The 18,444-nt window shown below is 33.7% G+C and overlaps 3 protein-coding genes across 4 annotated transcripts; 2 read left to right on the top strand and 1 right to left on the bottom strand.

Annotated features, from left to right (window-relative positions):
- The first annotated feature begins 2,395 nt into the window (after window positions 1-2,395).
- On the top strand, window positions 2,396-2,948 carry LOC105347445 (uncharacterized). Its single transcript, XM_011456547.4, has 2 exons — window positions 2,396-2,619; window positions 2,718-2,948. Exons 1-2 carry the CDS (start codon window positions 2,397-2,399, stop codon window positions 2,855-2,857), a joined length of 363 nt encoding a protein of 120 aa, XP_011454849.2. The 5' UTR covers window position 2,396; the 3' UTR covers window positions 2,858-2,948.
- Window positions 2,949-3,719: 771 nt separating this feature from the next.
- On the bottom strand, window positions 3,720-13,658 carry LOC105347447 (protein ecdysoneless homolog). 2 transcript variants are annotated; one of them, XM_011456552.4, is made up of 14 exons: window positions 13,433-13,658; window positions 12,193-12,316; window positions 11,777-11,864; window positions 11,515-11,693; window positions 11,010-11,151; window positions 10,788-10,838; window positions 9,859-9,987; window positions 9,096-9,230; window positions 8,812-8,897; window positions 8,582-8,682; window positions 8,333-8,498; window positions 8,152-8,219; window positions 7,481-7,740; window positions 3,720-7,309 (listed from the first exon to the last, which is right to left on the bottom strand). In XM_011456552.4, exons 1-14 carry the CDS (start codon window positions 13,611-13,613, stop codon window positions 6,941-6,943), a joined length of 2,079 nt encoding a protein of 692 aa, XP_011454854.3. In that variant the 5' UTR covers window positions 13,614-13,658; the 3' UTR covers window positions 3,720-6,940. The 2 variants fall into 2 exon arrangements, with proteins under 2 accessions (XP_011454854.3, XP_034310934.2); XM_034455043.2 differs by having other exon boundaries at window positions 8,582-8,679.
- Window positions 13,650-18,434, top strand: LOC105344615 (ragulator complex protein LAMTOR2). Its single transcript, XM_011452421.3, has 4 exons — window positions 13,650-13,846; window positions 15,219-15,381; window positions 17,605-17,694; window positions 17,791-18,434. The coding sequence occupies exons 1-4, from the start codon at window positions 13,665-13,667 to the stop codon at window positions 17,845-17,847; spliced, it is 492 nt and encodes a 163-aa protein (XP_011450723.3). The 5' UTR covers window positions 13,650-13,664; the 3' UTR covers window positions 17,848-18,434.
- Window positions 18,435-18,444: the final 10 nt, after the last annotated feature.

Raw genomic sequence — 18,444 nt, 5'->3', positions numbered from 1 at the left:
CAGAGAGAAGCTTTTAATCTGTGAAATGAACATAAAGGAAGTTAACATTACATTACATGACGATGTAAAAATAACGAAAAAATAACTGTGAAATTCTATAGTATTAGCTAGTGTATAGAAATTTCACAATAAGTCAAATCGTAGCCTTGGGGGCCAGAGAAGGGTCACTATTTGATTAAGAAAATATTAAAAAGAAACATAACTTTTGCAAAAGTAAACAAATGGCGCTTATATTTCTGATAGAACACAACTCGTATATAATTTTTACAAGTTTGTTTTGGAATTTTCACATATATGCAATGTACAAACATGTAGAGTATCTCATGGAAAAAAAACAATTGAAGGTTTTTACGGGGATGTTATATATATCTTATATAGTAAGTTATTATATTTCAACTAATTGTTTCCCAACCTACAAACTGTGTTATTATTTCTAACTAGAGGTACTGTGAGCAAGCTCACAATTGATACCCCCCGCTAAGAAAAAAATCATAACGCCTGTATTTTTGCTATTATAGAAAATATTGGATGAATCTATTTCAATGTCCATTTTCTATAAATAACAACTGCTTTATTTTTCAAAAATGTTAATTTTAAGCTTCTAATATTTCCATTAATACAAGACATGACACAGACAGAATTCAGCTTTTTTGAAACAATGACCTTGAACTTTCTCAATCTTTGTGTGAAGTAAGAACTTCCAATGTTTCCCCATAAGAAAGATATGGACCGGACACGAATTTTGCATTTTTTCTGCCAGTGACCTTGACTTTTCCCGAATGACCTTGGGTCAAGGTCATGACACACCCTTAGGTCATAAGCAATCTTTGTGTGAAGTAAGAACTTCCTATGTTTCTCCATAAGAAAGATATGGACCGGACACGAATTTTGCATTTTTTCTGCCAGTGACCTTGACTTTTCCCGAATGACCTTGGGTCAAGGTCATGACACACCCTTAGGTCATAAGCAATCTTTGTGTGAAGTAAGAACTTCCTATGTTTCTCCATAAGAAAGATATGGACCGGAAACAAATTTTGCACTTTTTCTGCCAGTGACCTTGACCTTGCCTGAATGACCTTGGGTCAAGGTCATGACACACCCTTAGGCCATAAGCAATCTTTGTGTGAAGTAAGAACTTCCAATGTTTCTCCATAAGAAAGATATGGACCGGACACGATTGCACAGACAGACGGACAGACAGACAGACAGACAGACGGACAGACGGACGGACGGACAAGGTGATTCCTATATACCCCCCAAACTTTGTTTGCGGGGGGTATAATAATGACAAAATAAAGAAAGCCTTGGAAACGGTGGACAAATTGACCTAGTCATTTGAAAGTGAAAAATAGCAACCCAATAGTTGGGCTGCAATGTACAATAAGTAGTTTTTTGTTCATATTAGTGGATTCTTTTCCCCCTGAGTAAACGTAACCCTTAAGGAGGCCGATTTGGGTTTTTTTGCGGAAAAACTACAATAGCATAACTCTTTATTTTTTAACCATATGTAATTTAAACCAACTCTAGTTTATTTGCGAAGGTTCATGAAAATCGACCGTCTGGTTCTTTTTAGGGACCATCTCAAAATAGAGGTACATTCACTATAGGAATATATAGGAAACTGCATTTTCCGCACATCAAAGCAGTTTTAAAAAAATACTTCAATAGCTTTTTTTCTCAAATTGTTATATATGATTAGTAATAGCTTTTCCTACCTTATATGTAAAAAACACAAAATTCTACCGTCTGGTTTTTAGTGGGGGCCATCTCAAAATATTAAAATGCACCAAATTTTGCTATATATTTGGATCATCACGAATGATGATTGGTATAATGGATTCATTCCAAAAATGAGGAAAATGTCCTCGAGGATAGCATCATTCTGTATATAAAATTCCAACAGCGTACAATTTTTACTTTTTCTTTTATGTTATTTCTTATAACGTACTTCTACAAAGCTTCATTTTATCATAACGTCATAAAAGCGCAACGGCAATGCTCCCCTACCACACAACGTAAAAATCATGTTAAAAATAAAAATTTCCTTTAACAATCTAAATATTTTTATCTGTATTTTGTTTATTGTGTTCAATTTTATAAATGATATCGAAAAAAATTCATAAGAAGTATAAATCAACTGTATTATATTAGAATGCGCAAAAACATGCGCAATGCAAACTAAAGTCGGCCTCCTTAAATAAAATTATAATTATACGGAAAATGATCAAACAACATTATATTGATCAACTGTGATTACGTCATAAATTGCCAGTCATTATGACGTTGAGATTTACTTTGCATACATACTATACGTCATGATACTGTGACATCACAATGTTATACATTATCATTGATATTGTGTAGTAACACGCATTCTGTAAATCAAAGAAATCAACATGGGGTTGTTTCAGAGTTGTTTGGCTAGAAATAACAAAGTCGGTGTCATGAAAGAGGAGAAAGAAGTGTACGATAAGGTACGTCGTACGATGGTAACAGAGGGGGTGACGGAAAAGAAAGGAGGGGTAGCATTCGGTCTGACCTTCGTGTCGGAGGAAGCCCCAAAGATGCCGCCTCGCAGACTGATGGAACTCAAAAAAGAGGATCCCGAGAAATGGAGAGGTAAATTGGAAAAGACCATAAAAATCAAATGTTGATAATACCATAATTGAAACGTAGTTATTGTTCTTTATCGTTTTTTATGTACATATTTTTCACAGAAAATCAAGGAAAGATTTTGGCAAGGAAACAGATGCTGGCACAACAAAAGAGAGAGGAGGCCCGCATTCAGAAACAGATTGAAAAAGCCCACAAAGAAATGGAGAGGCTTGAAAAATACGTCAACCTTGGTGTTGATTAGATCCAATCATTGAAAAAGACATCCCTGCTGTCTTTCAACTTGATATCCAATCGCTCTAATTTAATGTTTGACTCTTTAAATAAGTGTGAGGCATTTTGTAGAAAAAAAATCTGTCTTTCTACATTTGAAGGACATCATGGCAACAAACGATATAAATGTTTGCTGTTTTTAATTCATCAGCAGTTCGATCAACTCCGTTTTCAGATGTTCACAAGCCTCAACGCATTAAATATTTATACAAACGTAAATAAATCTTTGTATAGAGCGTGTTATCTTCTGTGTTTGTTGTTGTTGTTGTGTTTTGTTTATATATATTTTATATATATTTTTGTATATAAAATATATCAGATAATGTAATTATATTATCCTTATACAAAAGGGTCACATTAAAGTAAAGATAAGTAAAGTCAGGTTTTGTGTAAGATGACACCATCTTTGTTCATTCACGACACAAATTTGCATACACAAGTTTTGAATCAAAATTCTACCGCTGAAATATTCTTGGACACGTTCTTTGCTATTGGGAGACCAAAGATTATGGGTGAGTCAAATATTGTCAGTTGACATTGACCTTGATAAAACGACCTTGGTCGGGTAATTAAATGAAGTTTTCTTGCCTTTTATGCCAAGTTCTTGAAATCCTTATGTTTGAACTTTTAATATAACTCATGTCAATGCAAGCAGATTTTTATATTAAGTAGGTATAAAAAGGTCGAACAAAAATTCAAAGAATATACATGTACTTGAGATTGTGATACTTCTGAAATAACTATTAGACTAACAAAGAGAGCGATTCTTATACTCTTGGTAAAAGGACTTTATAATAGCTGAGTGGTCCATTTGAAATAAATCAGATACAAAGTCAGAATTCTCTGTTTATTGCTGCTTGTTTAACATGTATCTGTGTATGAATTTGTGTTCAGTTGCACATAAAAAAAGACATAAAAACACGTATAGAGAAGAGTGTAGTTATTTTCACACGGTCTGTGCAACTGTTACAATAATACTGACCATAACAGTGTTTGTAGTATTAAAATCATTTTATGACACCTATATTTCTTATTAAAATATGGCAGGTGAGAGTGTTGACAATTGCAAAACAGGATAAAATGATTCTTGTGGATTTTGGACTGAGCAGACATGATAAAATCATAATGAATGATACGGAACCAGACTGTTAATTTTGGCAGTCAATTTAAATCAAAAGTACTAGTATTTCATTGTGAAAGCTACTGCCAATGTATCAGATACATGTAGCACTTATACAATATACTCACTAAATCTAAGGGAAACAAAAGAAATTGGTCAAAAAATATAATGTCATTACATACTATACTTATTCCACCGATTCAGTGTAATAATACAACCTCGCTAGAGCCAGACCTATATGCAAACACAAAGAGGATCAGAAGCTCCTTGCTGTAGCCTAAATTGAGCTCTGACTGACTTTTGTTACATTGCTGCAAAATCAAATACATGTATTATGCAAAGGATAGTTATAATCACAACCAATAAAAATTGAGAAAACAGAAGTCTTAATTATTGACCATATTTTAAGCTGAATAAAAAAGAAGCAGAAATAAAATCCACAGTACAGTATTGCAAAATGTATGTATGCAAAACACGCTAGATATAGGGACAATCTGATTGAAAAGAAAAAATCATTGTCAGAAAATACCAATTTTTTTCTCCCTTACACTGATGGATTTTTATCAGTGTAACACGGAAAATTTTGAGGGAAAATGATTTTGAGTTGTACATAGAGATATTTTCAAACTAAAAAATGGAATGTAACATGGATGAGAAAGCTATTCTAAAAGGTGAAAACTATATATAGCCAGGAACACATTGATGCTAAAGCTGACATAATAAGATATAATGCACTGAGAATACATCTGACTAGAAACACTGTGGAAGTCTACACACAGGTGAGCTATCATAAAGGTACATACACTGTATATTGAAGTCTACACACAGGTGAGCTATCATAAAGGTACACATATATAAGGTGCATCTACTTTACACTGAAATTATCATCTCTTCTATAACATAATTACTGTATGCTTGTCAACTTCAATATTTGTTCATCTTTGACTCAAAAAAAAAGAAAAAGACACAAAATATGGCAAGAAAGTAATTGGCTGGAACCAAATATGCACACATAGCTTTGATCGTCTTATAACAATTACTGTAAAACCCTTTTCAAAATTACTGTAGACTATTCAATAGTACTAGTTGAACTTTTGTAATGCAATTAATTTCTCAAGGTTTCAAACTACATATAAAGTATAGATAAGAGCTGATAATTCTGACTTGTTATTCATGAAAAGAGCAATAAAAAAAAGAACAAGATATGACCAAATTATTCCAAGGTTTGGAGCTTCTCGTTTTGTCTGTTATATTTGTAATTGAGCAAGTTCAAAGTACCATATGTAACTAAATAATATTATGGTACCATACATATCAAGGTACTGAAGTGAAAATTAAGAAATGACTGTATCAGATATTATACATGCTCATCAGACCATACACATTATAGTTTTGCTAATCTTTGTTTCTTACTGGTTAATAATAGATCAATGTATTTTATGCACTGTTGTTTTTGTAAAAAAATAATATTTCAACTTTTAATGGTTTTATCAAAGATTAAGATGTGTAATCTTAAGCTGTGTAAAAATGTAGCTCATAAAAAAATCTTGCATTCAATGGGCATAAAAAAAATCCCATATTAAAAGTAGGTGGAATGTTTTGAGGTGAAGGGAAAGAAAATTCAAAATCAGAGATTCTGTACTTTGCATAGTTTAGAAAACAATGGTTCCAGCAGTGTGTTACAATTAGTACTACATGTATGTAACTATTATGGTTTTTTTTTTCAAGCACTGAATCTTTACAGGATGCATCATTATAGGCAATAACTGACTTTTACACACAATGTACGTATATGTTACAATAAAGAGATGTTCTAGCCGAACACAACATAGTAAAAACATCAACAACTTGGCTAAATAAGAAAAATACGACAACCTTTTGAAATGGACACAATTTGTACACTGCGGTTATCTAGCAAAGCATTTACAACAAAATTTATTTACATGTACATGTTTATAACAATCTTCTACCATGCACGAAAACAAAGTTTAAAAAAAAATGCACCAAAACATTTCTGGTGTAAAAAAAATCTCAGTACATCTAATATTGCACTGTGTTTAAAAACCGGTTACATTGCGAAGCTCTACGACTTCTCTGTACTTTCTTTGCTTCAACAGCATAATGCAATCATGGTTACGGTATATCACTGTCTATGGCATTTTTATAGTGATCAATACACTTATCCAGTCGTTCTCTCACTGGTATTTTCTTCCCTGCATCAACACTGAAAAAGTCATTAGTGTGCACCTGACCAAATTTTATCTTAAGCTGTACTATACAATAACAAAAGAAAAAGATATGTAATGATCAATTACAGTAACTGAATGTAAATCATCAATATATGAAGACAATTTCTAAGCTAAGTTTATGCACAAGTATGAAAATTCAAAAGAAGCATATCTCTGTTAAGGGATCCAAAGGAATGTAAAAAAAAAATCATTAGTTTATAGTGCAAAAGTTATTACATGGTTCATAATACCATAAAGAACCAACACACTAGAAATTTCTAAAATCTCAAGAATAAAATTTTTACATGCATCTAGAAATACAGATATACATGTAAATGTAACAATTAACATATATATACATGTAACAATAGAAATCTTTTTCAACATTTTAAAGCTACTGATATTGAATTTTGAAGACAAATGCCATTCTAAGTTAAAATTTTGTAACAACTTTAAACAGGATTTTTTGGTGTAAAAATTAAAACATGAACACTTTTTAGATATTGTTGCAACTTACATGCAACTACAGAATGTTATCCTCATAATAAAATTCCCTTCTCAAATCCAGAAGTTTTAATTCACAACAAAGGTCAAGGATCGAGAGTTCTTTGTTAAAATGAACAGTCTCAAGTCATTCTTTTAGAGAGGAATCCTCTAGCCTTTTTAATTTTTTACATTGCTATACAACATTGATGGCACCTGACCACTACACATTGGTTTCCTTGGACTGCTGTCTGTGTAGGGAGGTAGGTTTGGGAGGGGGAGGTCTTTGTGGCCTCTGTCTGCCCTGTGACACAGGGAGATTGGTTGGTTTGGGAGGGGCAGGGGGTCTATTCCTGTCCTCGGTCCCAGACGATCTCCTGCGAGGTTGTGGGGGTCGGGATGGGGGTTCTTTGGTCTCCTTTGGGATTTGGATCCCCATGGAGTTGAGGATGTTGGTGGCAGGTCCCGCTAGGCCGGACTGGGCATTCATGGACTCCAACATGTTCTTCACTATGTTGATGTCAATGTTGACTGGTTCAAAGTCATCATCCTCTTCTGCTATAGATTTCTTCTTCTTCGTCTTGGTGTCATTCTATGAAGAAAAATTCCAAATTCATTTCTCATGAAAACTGTCAGAGTTTATTTATTTAACCCATTTCAATTGAATTACCAATTCACACAGATAATACTTAATACTAAATCTAATTTTTTACACACATGAAAATTCAAAGTTACATGTATACAGAATTGCCATAATTTTAACCTGAGGAGGTTTAGGCGCAGATGCTGGTTCTTTGACGACGGGGTCTTTCTCGAAGCTTTTACCCACACTGGTCTGGCTGAGTTCCCTGTCCATAAGGTCCATGTAATCCTGTACAGAGGGACCCCCCGCAGACTTCACGCTCTGTTTTCTCTTCTCTGTTTGAACTACGGGGGGCTGGTCGTCCACATCAATGTCAGAATCATCCCAGCCATACTCTTCCATGTCAGAGCTTGAATTTCCATCATTGGGGTCCTCAAATTCTATAAACATTGAAAATATTTCATCAGTACATGTATTAAACATACGTGCACACATGCATCTGATGTATACTTATAACTCATCTTACATGACAGCAATGACATACATGCTTCCTATTTAACATATAAGGCTCTCCCTTAATCCATTTTGATTACTATAGTATCAAAACATTTATGCATCATAAATGTTGATTAGCAAACTTGACAACAGCATCAATCCACTCAATATGGCTCTGACTAGATTAACTAGTATGTGTATCATACTCATAATAGAATGATAATGCTTTTAGGACACTTTGGTTCTAGTTTGAATAATGGCAACAAATACAGCTAATGTGTCAAAGTAGCTGACAAAAATGCCTGTTAAATAAATTGTTGAATTTGTAATGGAATCATAAAAAGACTCATTCTTACCAAACATTTTTGTCATGGCTGATATAAACCCTGTACTGTCAAACTGAATCCCCTCCTCGTCAGCTTCTCTACAAAACAACAGAAGCCATTTACAAGGTCTTTGAAAAGAGTACTGATTTAATAGAACTTCTTCTGTTATGGGAAGAATATAAATTGTTACATGACTCCCTTAAGGACTCACCCTGGGAATTCAGCACCATCCACACCAGAGACTTTATCTACGAAGGACTTCATTCCGCTGGCTACCTGCCCGAGGTCAGCAGATGGAGAGCTGCCATTGGACACACCTGACCTCTTCATCAACAAAGTCTCCAGCTCCTCGGGTGAAATATTGAGCCAGCTGTCATCTGTGGAAATCATAAAAATTCATTCAATACGGTTCAAAGGAAACAACCTTCACATACCTTTGAAGTTGGGCCTTTACACTTACCATCAGGTGGAAGCAGGTTTCCTTCGTTTCTTCTCATGGCATCAATGTCAAAGGTCACTTTGTCCAGCAAATCCATCACCTCATCAGCAACAGTCCTCCTGCTAATACATCAACAGTTACCAAACACTGATTATTTATCATTTTTCTCACATAAATGTAATACTGTGGTTTCATCAATATTCGTTGAATACCAATTTTCTAAAAATTTCTAACATTTGTTTAATATGTACCTTTTAGCAGGAAATGCCTGTTGCTGATAGAACTCTCTAGCTTTGTAGAGGAGTTCATTGTAGTTTTTTGATCCTTCTATCTCTCCCTACAACATAAGCAAAATAAATGTTTGAAATTGAATTTAATTCCATAAAATAATTCTTTCAAGATATGGAAAGATTCATCTCTCTCCTCTCTCTCTCTCTCTCTCTCTCTCTCTCTCTCTCTCTCTCTCTGTTTCTCTCTCAAATAATCTTGAAACTTGCAAAATTATCTAAACATGCATATGCATCAAATACTGCACCTTGAAAAAGCCTTTGTCTTTCAAGAATTGGAGATATCTTTTCCATCGAGCATCATTAGGTCTGACAGAGTGACCATTCTGTGATCTTTCTTCATTTTCATTGCATTTGGAACATAAAATCTCAAACCCATGTGCCTGTTGAACAAGATGGATAAGAAATGCAGTCAGTTTTTATTTATAATTGACAAAATAGCATGCAGGTTTAAGCAAATTGTAACCCAAAGAAGATCTGTTTATTTGATATATATTTCATTCATAAAGATATTGGTTGGACATGAGTTTATTTAGTTTACATGTAATATGTAAACCTAATGACCTGGTATGATCTAAAGCAATTCACTTGGCAGGCATGTAACATTTTTTGACAAGCAAAAAAAAAAAAAAAAGGAAATAAGACTTTCCCAAAATCTTCAAAATCCTAATCCGGGGGGGTGGGGGCTGGCATAGTATATAACTTCAATTTCAATCCTAATTTCCTTATTTCCATATCAATTTTTTACTGGCCCTCCCTGATGCTACGTGCCTGCTTGGTAAAAATTGGGTATGGAGTAATCAATATTCTACATTCATTTAGGATATAAATATGCAAAGCAAACCTACAGCCTACTGACAAACATTTGTTAATTGATGTCCTCTTCTTGAAAAGTGACATAACAAAGTTCGGATAGAAAAACAATTTGTACAAGAAATTGAAAATAAATGAAAACAATAAATGAAGGTCAAAAACAGCTGACTATTAACTGAATGTTTAAAATCATCATACCAGTTTCATTCCAAGATCATGTGATGTGTGTTTGGGGTTACTGGTGGTGGGAAGGGTAAACCCAGACCTTTTGTCTGGCTGGAATTTCTGCTGCTTTAGCTGGGCATAGAGACATCTTGTCATTTTCACCTGCAAATATTAGAATAGACTGTTCATAAATGTATTTATGTTCATTTACATTTTTTTTAATTGTGTTTGGGGGAAGTGGTGTAGTTTCATACATGTGATAAGTACCTGGGGTACGCAAAATGTACCATTTTTTCCCACCCAATTGACAGAGTACCGGCAGGACATCAAAATTCACAGTATATGAAAATTTGTACAGTATTTTGAATTTCTTGCTAACTGCTGCCATTTTTCTCTCATTTGCTTGCAAGCCACTGGAAAACATCAACTGTGTTTGACATGTGAACTTCCGATACTTGTGTCGTGTACACAAACTGTGGCGTGTGAAGAGAGGAATACCTATGACTCCAACTTCTCAATATTTCAATCTAAATTTAAGGTAAATTTAGGAACAATTATGTTTGCTGCAAGAAAAAATGGGGGTGGGGGGTAGGCTGAACCCTCTATGATGCTATGTGCTTAATGGTCAGGTTAGGTCTAACTTTGCAAAAAAAGTAGGGGGGAGGGGCTAAGCCCCCCTACCCCCCGGTTCCAATGCCTATGTAAGATATTTGCAACAATATGCATTTGTTAGTTTAGAAATATGGTGCCTTGTCAGAGGAATTTAAGCAATATTTTGTATCGTTTTTTGATGGGCAGTATATATAGCTCCTGTACAGTTTTGTGGTCTTCAACTTATCACATGTACATGCAGTTTAAAAACAAAATGTTGAAATTGGAATAATTCAATGTAAATCTCAATGGATACAAGCATAGTAAGCACTTTTATATCTATTAAAAATCATGAGTTTATATTATCTTACCCTACTGGTAACTCGTGTTCCGGGTCGAAAATACTGCATTGTTCTGCAAACCTGTTGTATTAATTATAAAAAAATTTTAATCAACAAAAAAAAAATCATTTTAATTTTGAAGAGGAGTCTTAGACCCTATGCTTCAACACTCATTATTTATAGTTTAAGAATATAAGATACTCAAAAGATTTTGAAACCACATTAAGTATCTTTGTGGGGTACACTGCTTACCTGTAGATCTATAGGGTCCCTCAGGTAGAAAGCCTGTACCCCCGCAGACACCAAGGAGGGGCGTCTCTCTAAGACGGCTGCTAAGTTTGCTGGGATGTAACATTGTGTGTGATGTATGTTCTCCTGGATCTTCTCAGGATACCTGCAGTAGTGTGTTTATTGTACAATCATGAGGGCAGTTCTATATTATGATTGTACATTTACACATGTATACTATGCATGTAAGTAAACGTCTGAAAAAATCAAACGCACATCTGGACATTTGGGCAGTGTATGATTCACATGAAGGTAACAATTTAAGTCATGATTATGTGTTAATCTATCAAATAGCAACAAAAGTGATATCTATACCTACATGCAGAGTCACCCAGTGTAATCTAGCTAATACAAGTATATGCAAATAAATTACAGAGTGATTTCTAAATGTGAATAAAGATTATGACACATGGGTATTAAATCTCATAATTTAATAGGAGTGCATATCAGTGTATTTACATGGACTTACTCAGTAATTCTGGCCTTCAGAGCTTTCTGAACTCCATTGTTGGCTCTGGTTCTAGAGGCAAACTTCCGCACGCAGTTCACAGCTTCCTGTAGGCTTGGTGTGGACGCTGGGAGCACAGTCACATCTGCGGGAGTTTGGGGCATGGGAATGATGTGCAACTCATTCTTGTGAATGAACACCTGAAAAATTATTAACATGCCCTAAGATATTGCCAGCAAACAATATTCAAAATATCTTATTGAAACTACTTTGTTTAACTTACCCTATTTTCAGCAGTGTCAGGGTTCACCCACTTAGGTAGAACATCAGCTGCTTCAATCAACAAGAATTCCCCATCAATGTCTTGGACTCTGAAAGAAATTGAAATGTGATTGACTCGTTATATTGCAACAAAAGCAAGAAAACAATGGATCACTGTTCTCTATGGTAAAACATGGTTTATATTTTACATTCATTTTAGAGGTTGACACTGATTCTTTGGAAAATCAGATAACAAAAGAACAATCGGATATCTAGCAAAAATTAGCTGAAAATACTCAAGCAAAAACTATAGGAGAAAAAATTAGAACAAATTCAAGAACATTTATAATTAATAAATAATAATCATCTCTCTTTTGCAATTTAATTCTTTGTCGACAGTTCATCACTGCAGTGCTAGAATTGTGTAAAGTTACTTACTGTATGACAAGTTCTGGGCTTTGTCTTGATAACTCAAATAGCAAATACACAATGAACCACTCATCTTCGATATTGTCCCCAAATGTGGTTTTACCATATAAATGAGAAGGACAGTCTTTTGAGCCTGTAAAAAATATACAAAGAAAACACTATTGATTGTTGATAAAATAGATAAATTATAAGTTTATAGAGTAGATAATAATTGAAAACGTAAACATTATGAAAACTAAACATTATGAACAAGATGAATCTGGAAAACACAAACCATGATTGATGAAAATAATGATTGTCTGAAACCTAAAAATAAATAGCTTTCCAAAGAGTATAAATGTAATTAGCTGCAGGTCTGTAGCTCCCGGTCTGAAAAATTTGGATGGACGACCTGGGAGCTACAGTGCCTCCCAAAGTAAAAATCTGCAATTTACGGCGCACAAAAAATTGCGCTAGTTAGGGACTGATTAACCTTATTTACACACAAATTCGATGAAAAAAATTAGTATCATTAAATTCTTCATGCAATTTTCTATTGACATCGTCCTTTTCCTTGCCTCAGACTTTCCCCGAAACACGCTAATCAACCTCGGAAAATGTTATGTTAAATTCAAGTCGAGATTGAGAGTCGCCATTTTTACATGTAAACAAACTGCACCACTTCACTTTTAGGGACTGGTGATGGTGTTTAAAAGAATATCAGAGGCAAGTAAAGTGACGGACGATATTAGTCCGAAATATCTGACGTTTTTCTGGCTTTTTTAACGATTTTGATATTTACTTGCCAGGAAAGTAAATATCAAAATCGTTAAAAAAGCCAGAAAAACGTCAGATATTTCGGACTAGGACGATATCTGTAGTAAAATGTCCGAGGAATTTTTTTAAATCTAATATATGAGCAGAATGTGTTTTGAATAAAGATTAATCAGTCAAAAACTAGCGCAATTTTGTGTGTGCCATAAATTGCAGGTTTTTTTTTACTATGAAAGGCACTGTAGCTCCCAGGTCGTCCATCTGAATTTTTGTGACCGGGAGCTACAGACCTGGCCCCGAGGCCATAAAACTTAGACGAGCTTAAAATGTAATAAGATTTTATCATCTATTTCTTCTATAAGCAGCACTCTGAAAGAATATCGTTTTCATTTTTAAACAGTTTGGTGTTATAACATTATTACTTTGTCAAAAACTTTACAATGTATGGAGGACAGTAGCCCTTGTCAACAGTAGCAGTGTGTACTGTGTATCCTACCGTCCACAGGTGTGAGCTGAAATGGGTCATTATGCCAAATGTGATCTACAACGTGCGGGCTGACCAGGGCCAAGCACGTGTCTAATGCATGCAGTAAAGTCTGGTGGTCATCGATGCCATTTAATGCCGGGAAAATTCTGTATTCCACACAGTCCTCGGATACTTTCTTTCTCTCGGCCATCGTCACTTTGTCGTGTTTTTACGGAAGTGATTCAGAGTTCACGACCTTGTAATGGACCAATTGAAAAACACGACACAACCGTGTAAAAACTTATCATGTGACTCGACATGGGAAAGTAAAAGTAGAAGAAACATCCTCATCATCTGCAAGAAATCGTCATTTATCATGTTAAAACCTAAAGCGCTCACACAAGTTTTGAGTCAGGCTAATACAGGAGGTGTTCAGAGCACACTGTAAGTTGAACTATTGGCATCATAAAGTCCCCCGTTGACCCAAACATATAGAATTTGTAAGTTCACTGAATCTCATGGGTGTTAATACATTTAAGAATTTAATGATTTATATTAACTGATTAACGAGGCCGAGTACAGAACGAGTACGCACGCTTTCGCGCAGCGTTTCATTTGTATTGTGACGTCATCTTTTTGCTTGGTTGACGCCATGGCGTGATAGTTTCAACTGCAGATATTCAGCGAAATTTGTTGAAAATTGCTCGTTTAATGCGTAAAATTAATGTTATATTGTGGAATAAACATAACTGTCTCGAAGTATAAGCTATATTTGGGCTCGGGTCGAAAACGTGAAGAGGGTTTAGCAGTCCTAACCCTCTGTCTCGTTTTCTTAACCCGCCTAAATATAGCTTAATTCATATATTTCAAGACAGTAACCATGTATTTTATATTAATGACCCTTAATATGTGATGTTATATATTTTTTTATTACTTAAATATGTCTGAATGCTTTAATAATACTATAAAGATCACCTTTTCCGCCTTTGTCAAATAAAAAATAGCCATTATTTGACAAATCTGGGAAATTGGGCATACAAAAATCAACTTTGATAAGACCCCTGGAACAAACCAGGAGGTAAAAGGTTTTTTTTATTTGACAATTTGATGCCTTTTAGCATTAACTTTAATATGTAGAACAGAAAAAGAAATCCCTAGGGCAGAAGTTTAAAAAAATGTGCAAAATGATATATTTCAAGCGAAATCCCATATAGGGTCCTATGTTAAAGATTAACAAACTTTGAGATGACCCCCTAAACAAACGGTGTGGTAAATGTCTTATTTTTTAATCTTAAAATAATAATTATATCAGTAGAAATTCAGGTGAAAAATTTCATTAAAAAATCTAGGGCAGAACTAATTAGACCCGGCCTCGTTAATTTAACTTTAGAATCTTTTGCAGATCACGATAATTTAACACCAATTGTGATATATTTTAACAAAGAAAAATATAACAGTTTTGCATACTTGTACGTCCCTGATTTTAATCAGATTTGCTTGCAAAATTTGCTGTGGTATTGATAATATATTGATATCATGACATGACAAACAAAATGAATGTTTTGCTCTTTATTAGGTTTATATAGATAATATTTGCAGAAGTAAATATTAAAAAAAAAATGATGTACAATCAATTAATGTCAGATTAAAATATTTGAATAAGTCCCATGTGTCAGTATCTACAATGTGAGTTTGTTAAGGTAAAGCCTAAGTCAGCCTCTGTACTGCATCCCTATTGATCTGAAAGATCTAACAATAACCACTTCATCATTCCTTTTATATTCACAACACAGCTGAATAACATATTTTTTTCTAGACTCTTGAACAATGAAGGTGCCTTGTTGGCCTACTCTGGCTATGGAGACAAGGATGCCGCTGTGACAGCAGCCATTGCCAGTAACGTGTGGATGTCGTACCAGAAGAGTGGGACCGTGGCCTTCAGTGATGACAAACTCAAGTACATTATGTTAGAATGTGAGGTCAGTGGTTTAACTGGTGCATGAAGAACATGTACTATTATATGATGTTATTTTGTATGACTGCGACATTTCTGGTTCTAGAGATAATGTATTTTCACTCATTAATTGTATCCTTTTCTTTCACAGTGTGAAAAAAATTCTAAAGGATTGATAAAAATATTACATTTAGATTTTATATCATGTCGTTACATTTTCTTGTATCCCATACCCCCCCAAAAAAGCACTAAAAAGTTATACCTATGAGCCCTTAAAAAGGTTACAAAAAAGTCATAACTAAGTTAGCACAATTTGGAACCATCTGATCAATTATGGTTCCAAATTAGCATCAAAAAGTTATACCTATATTGTAACTTTTTGTTTAAGTACAAAAAAGTTATAACTAGAGTGTAACTATTGACAATTTATTTTTTCCATAAAAATCAAATAGGTATAAAAAAGTTATCAAAAAGTTATAATAAAGTTATCATTTAGGTACAAAAAAGTTACAAATTAAATTTACAGAAAAGTTATCATTTAGGTACAAAAAAGTTATACATATAGGTACAGAAAAGTTATCATTTAGATACAGAAAAGTTATAGATGTAGGTACAGAAAAGTTATACATATAGTTACAGAAAAGTTATCATTTAGGTACAGAAAAGTTAAACATATAGTTACAGAAAAGTTATAGACGTAGGTACAGAAAAGTTATACATATAGATACAGAAAAGTTATCATTTAGGTACAGAAAAGTTATAGATGTAGGTACAGAAAAGTTATAGATATAGTTACAGAAAAGTTATCATTTAGGTACAGAAAAGTTATACGTATAGTTACAGAAAAGTTATAGATGTAGGTACAGAAAAGTTATAGATGTAGTTACAGAAAAGTTATAGATGTAGGTACAGAAAATTTATAGATGTAGGTACAGAAAAGTTATAGATGTAGTTACAGAAAAGTTATAGATGTAGGTACAGAAAAGTTATAGATGTAGGTACAGAAAAGTTATAGATGTAGGTACAGAAAAGTTATCATTGAGGTACAGAAAAGTTATAGATGTAGTTACAGAAAAGTTATCATTGAGGTACAGAAAAGTTATAGATGTAGGTACAGAAAAGTTATCATTGAGGTACAGAAAAGTTATAGATGTAGTTACAGAAAAGTTATCATTGAGGTACAGAAAAGTTATAGATGTAGGTACAGAAAAGTTATCATTGAGGTACAGAAAAGTTATAGATGTAGTTACAGAAAAGTTATCATTGAGGTACAGAAAAGTTATAGATGTAGGTACAGAAAAGTTATCATTGAGGTACAGAAAAGTTATAGATATAGTTACAGAAAAGTTATCATTGAGGTACAGAAAAGTTATAGATGTAGTTACAGAAAAGTTATCATTGAGGTACAGAAAAGTTATAGATGTAGGTACAGAAAAGTTATACATATAGTTACAGAAAAGTTATCATTGAGGTACAGAAAAGTTATAGAAGTAGTTACAGAAAAGTTATAGATATAGGTACAGAAAAGTTATCATTGAGGTACAGAAAAGTTATAGATATAGTTAAAGAAAAGTTATCATTGAGGTACAGAAAAGTTATAGAAGTAGTTACAGAAAAGTTATAGATGTAGGTACAGAAAAGTTATCATTGAGGTACAGAAAAGTTATAGATATAGTTAAAGAAAAGTTATCATTGAGGTACAGAAAAGTTATAGATGTAGGTACAGAAAAGTTATACAGTACTGACCAGACCCAACCTAACACCAGAGGAGACCCCAACTAAACCCTGAGTTTTCTTTCGGGTTTACTCTGGGTCTGACTTTTGAAAATTTGCGTCCATTCGGGATTTACTTTGGGTCCACTCAGGGTTTATTTATGTTTACTTGGGGTTTGCTTTTGGGGCAATGAAGTGTGAAGCAGACATGTCTTTTATCTTACCATCTGTAATCCCCCCCCTTGTATATTCCAAATACACATGTAGCGTCTGTTTTCAGGGTCTACTTCTGATCGGGGTTTACTCTCCATGTCCACTCTGGGTTTACTCAGGGTTAATTCTGGGTCTGCACTAATAAACCCAGTGTAAACTCTGAACAGACCTCGAAAATAAACCCAGGGTTTAGTTTGGGTCTATTTTCTGTTAGGTTGACTCTGATCGGTACTGTACATGTATATGTACACTAATTTTTTTGATCAACTTGTATTTTGTAGCTTATAATGAGAGTATGATTTCTATTAAACTTATGTTTCAGGAAGGTAAAGTTGCCATTACAAAGGTAGCCAATCTTTTATTGTGCATTTGTTCAAAAGAAAATGTTGGGTTTGGAATGCTAAAGGCAAAGGTAAGAGGAATATTCAAGGTAATCATACATATGGTACATATATTATCTTTGCTTCCGATTTAACTAGACTGTAGCTAAGTACATTTTATGTTTTAGATGGAGGCATTAGCATTATATCTTGAAGAACCTTTATCGCAAGTAGCTGCATCTTGACACAGAACATGCTAATTATTTGTCTTAATTAGAAGAATGTGTTCAAGTATTGTCTTGAAAGAACTCTTTAAAAAAAAAAGTTATGAATGTAATTTTGAAATGTGATCTTGGAGCAGAGTTTGAAAATGTATAATTTTTCTGATGCTTAACGCATTATGTTGGGTCTACAGTATATGTCAATTCCATGTTTTATTTCAAAACTTAATATGTAGAATTAAGATGTTATCTTACAATTCATACTGGATTAATGAAGTGTTTTTGTACCAAAATTAAAGAGCATGCATTTGATAATCATTCAATTTGTTTAAAACTCAGGTTTTGAATAGTATACATCATTCAAATAAATTGACATTAATTTCAATTTTAGAACTTTTTTAATATTATTATTACAAGTACAGCTGCAATTCATTTATGAATACTGAATTATGTATTGCTGACAAAAGTACCTGTTTTCATTAAAGGCATTTAGTACATACAGTGTATATTGTTTTGAAACTGGTTACAAACTAAGTACCTGTATTTGTATTGGTAATTGAGAGATAATTTTGACTAGGTCTATAAAATAAACTCATAATACCCAAATATTCTACATTTATT

Source organism: Magallana gigas, chromosome 7 (genome assembly GCF_963853765.1).
Source record: "Magallana gigas chromosome 7, xbMagGiga1.1, whole genome shotgun sequence".
Classification (NCBI taxonomy): Eukaryota; Metazoa; Mollusca; class Bivalvia; order Ostreida; family Ostreidae; genus Magallana; species Magallana gigas.
The sequence above is the reverse complement of the archived record's forward strand: the minus strand, read 5'-3'. Positions and strand labels throughout refer to the sequence as shown.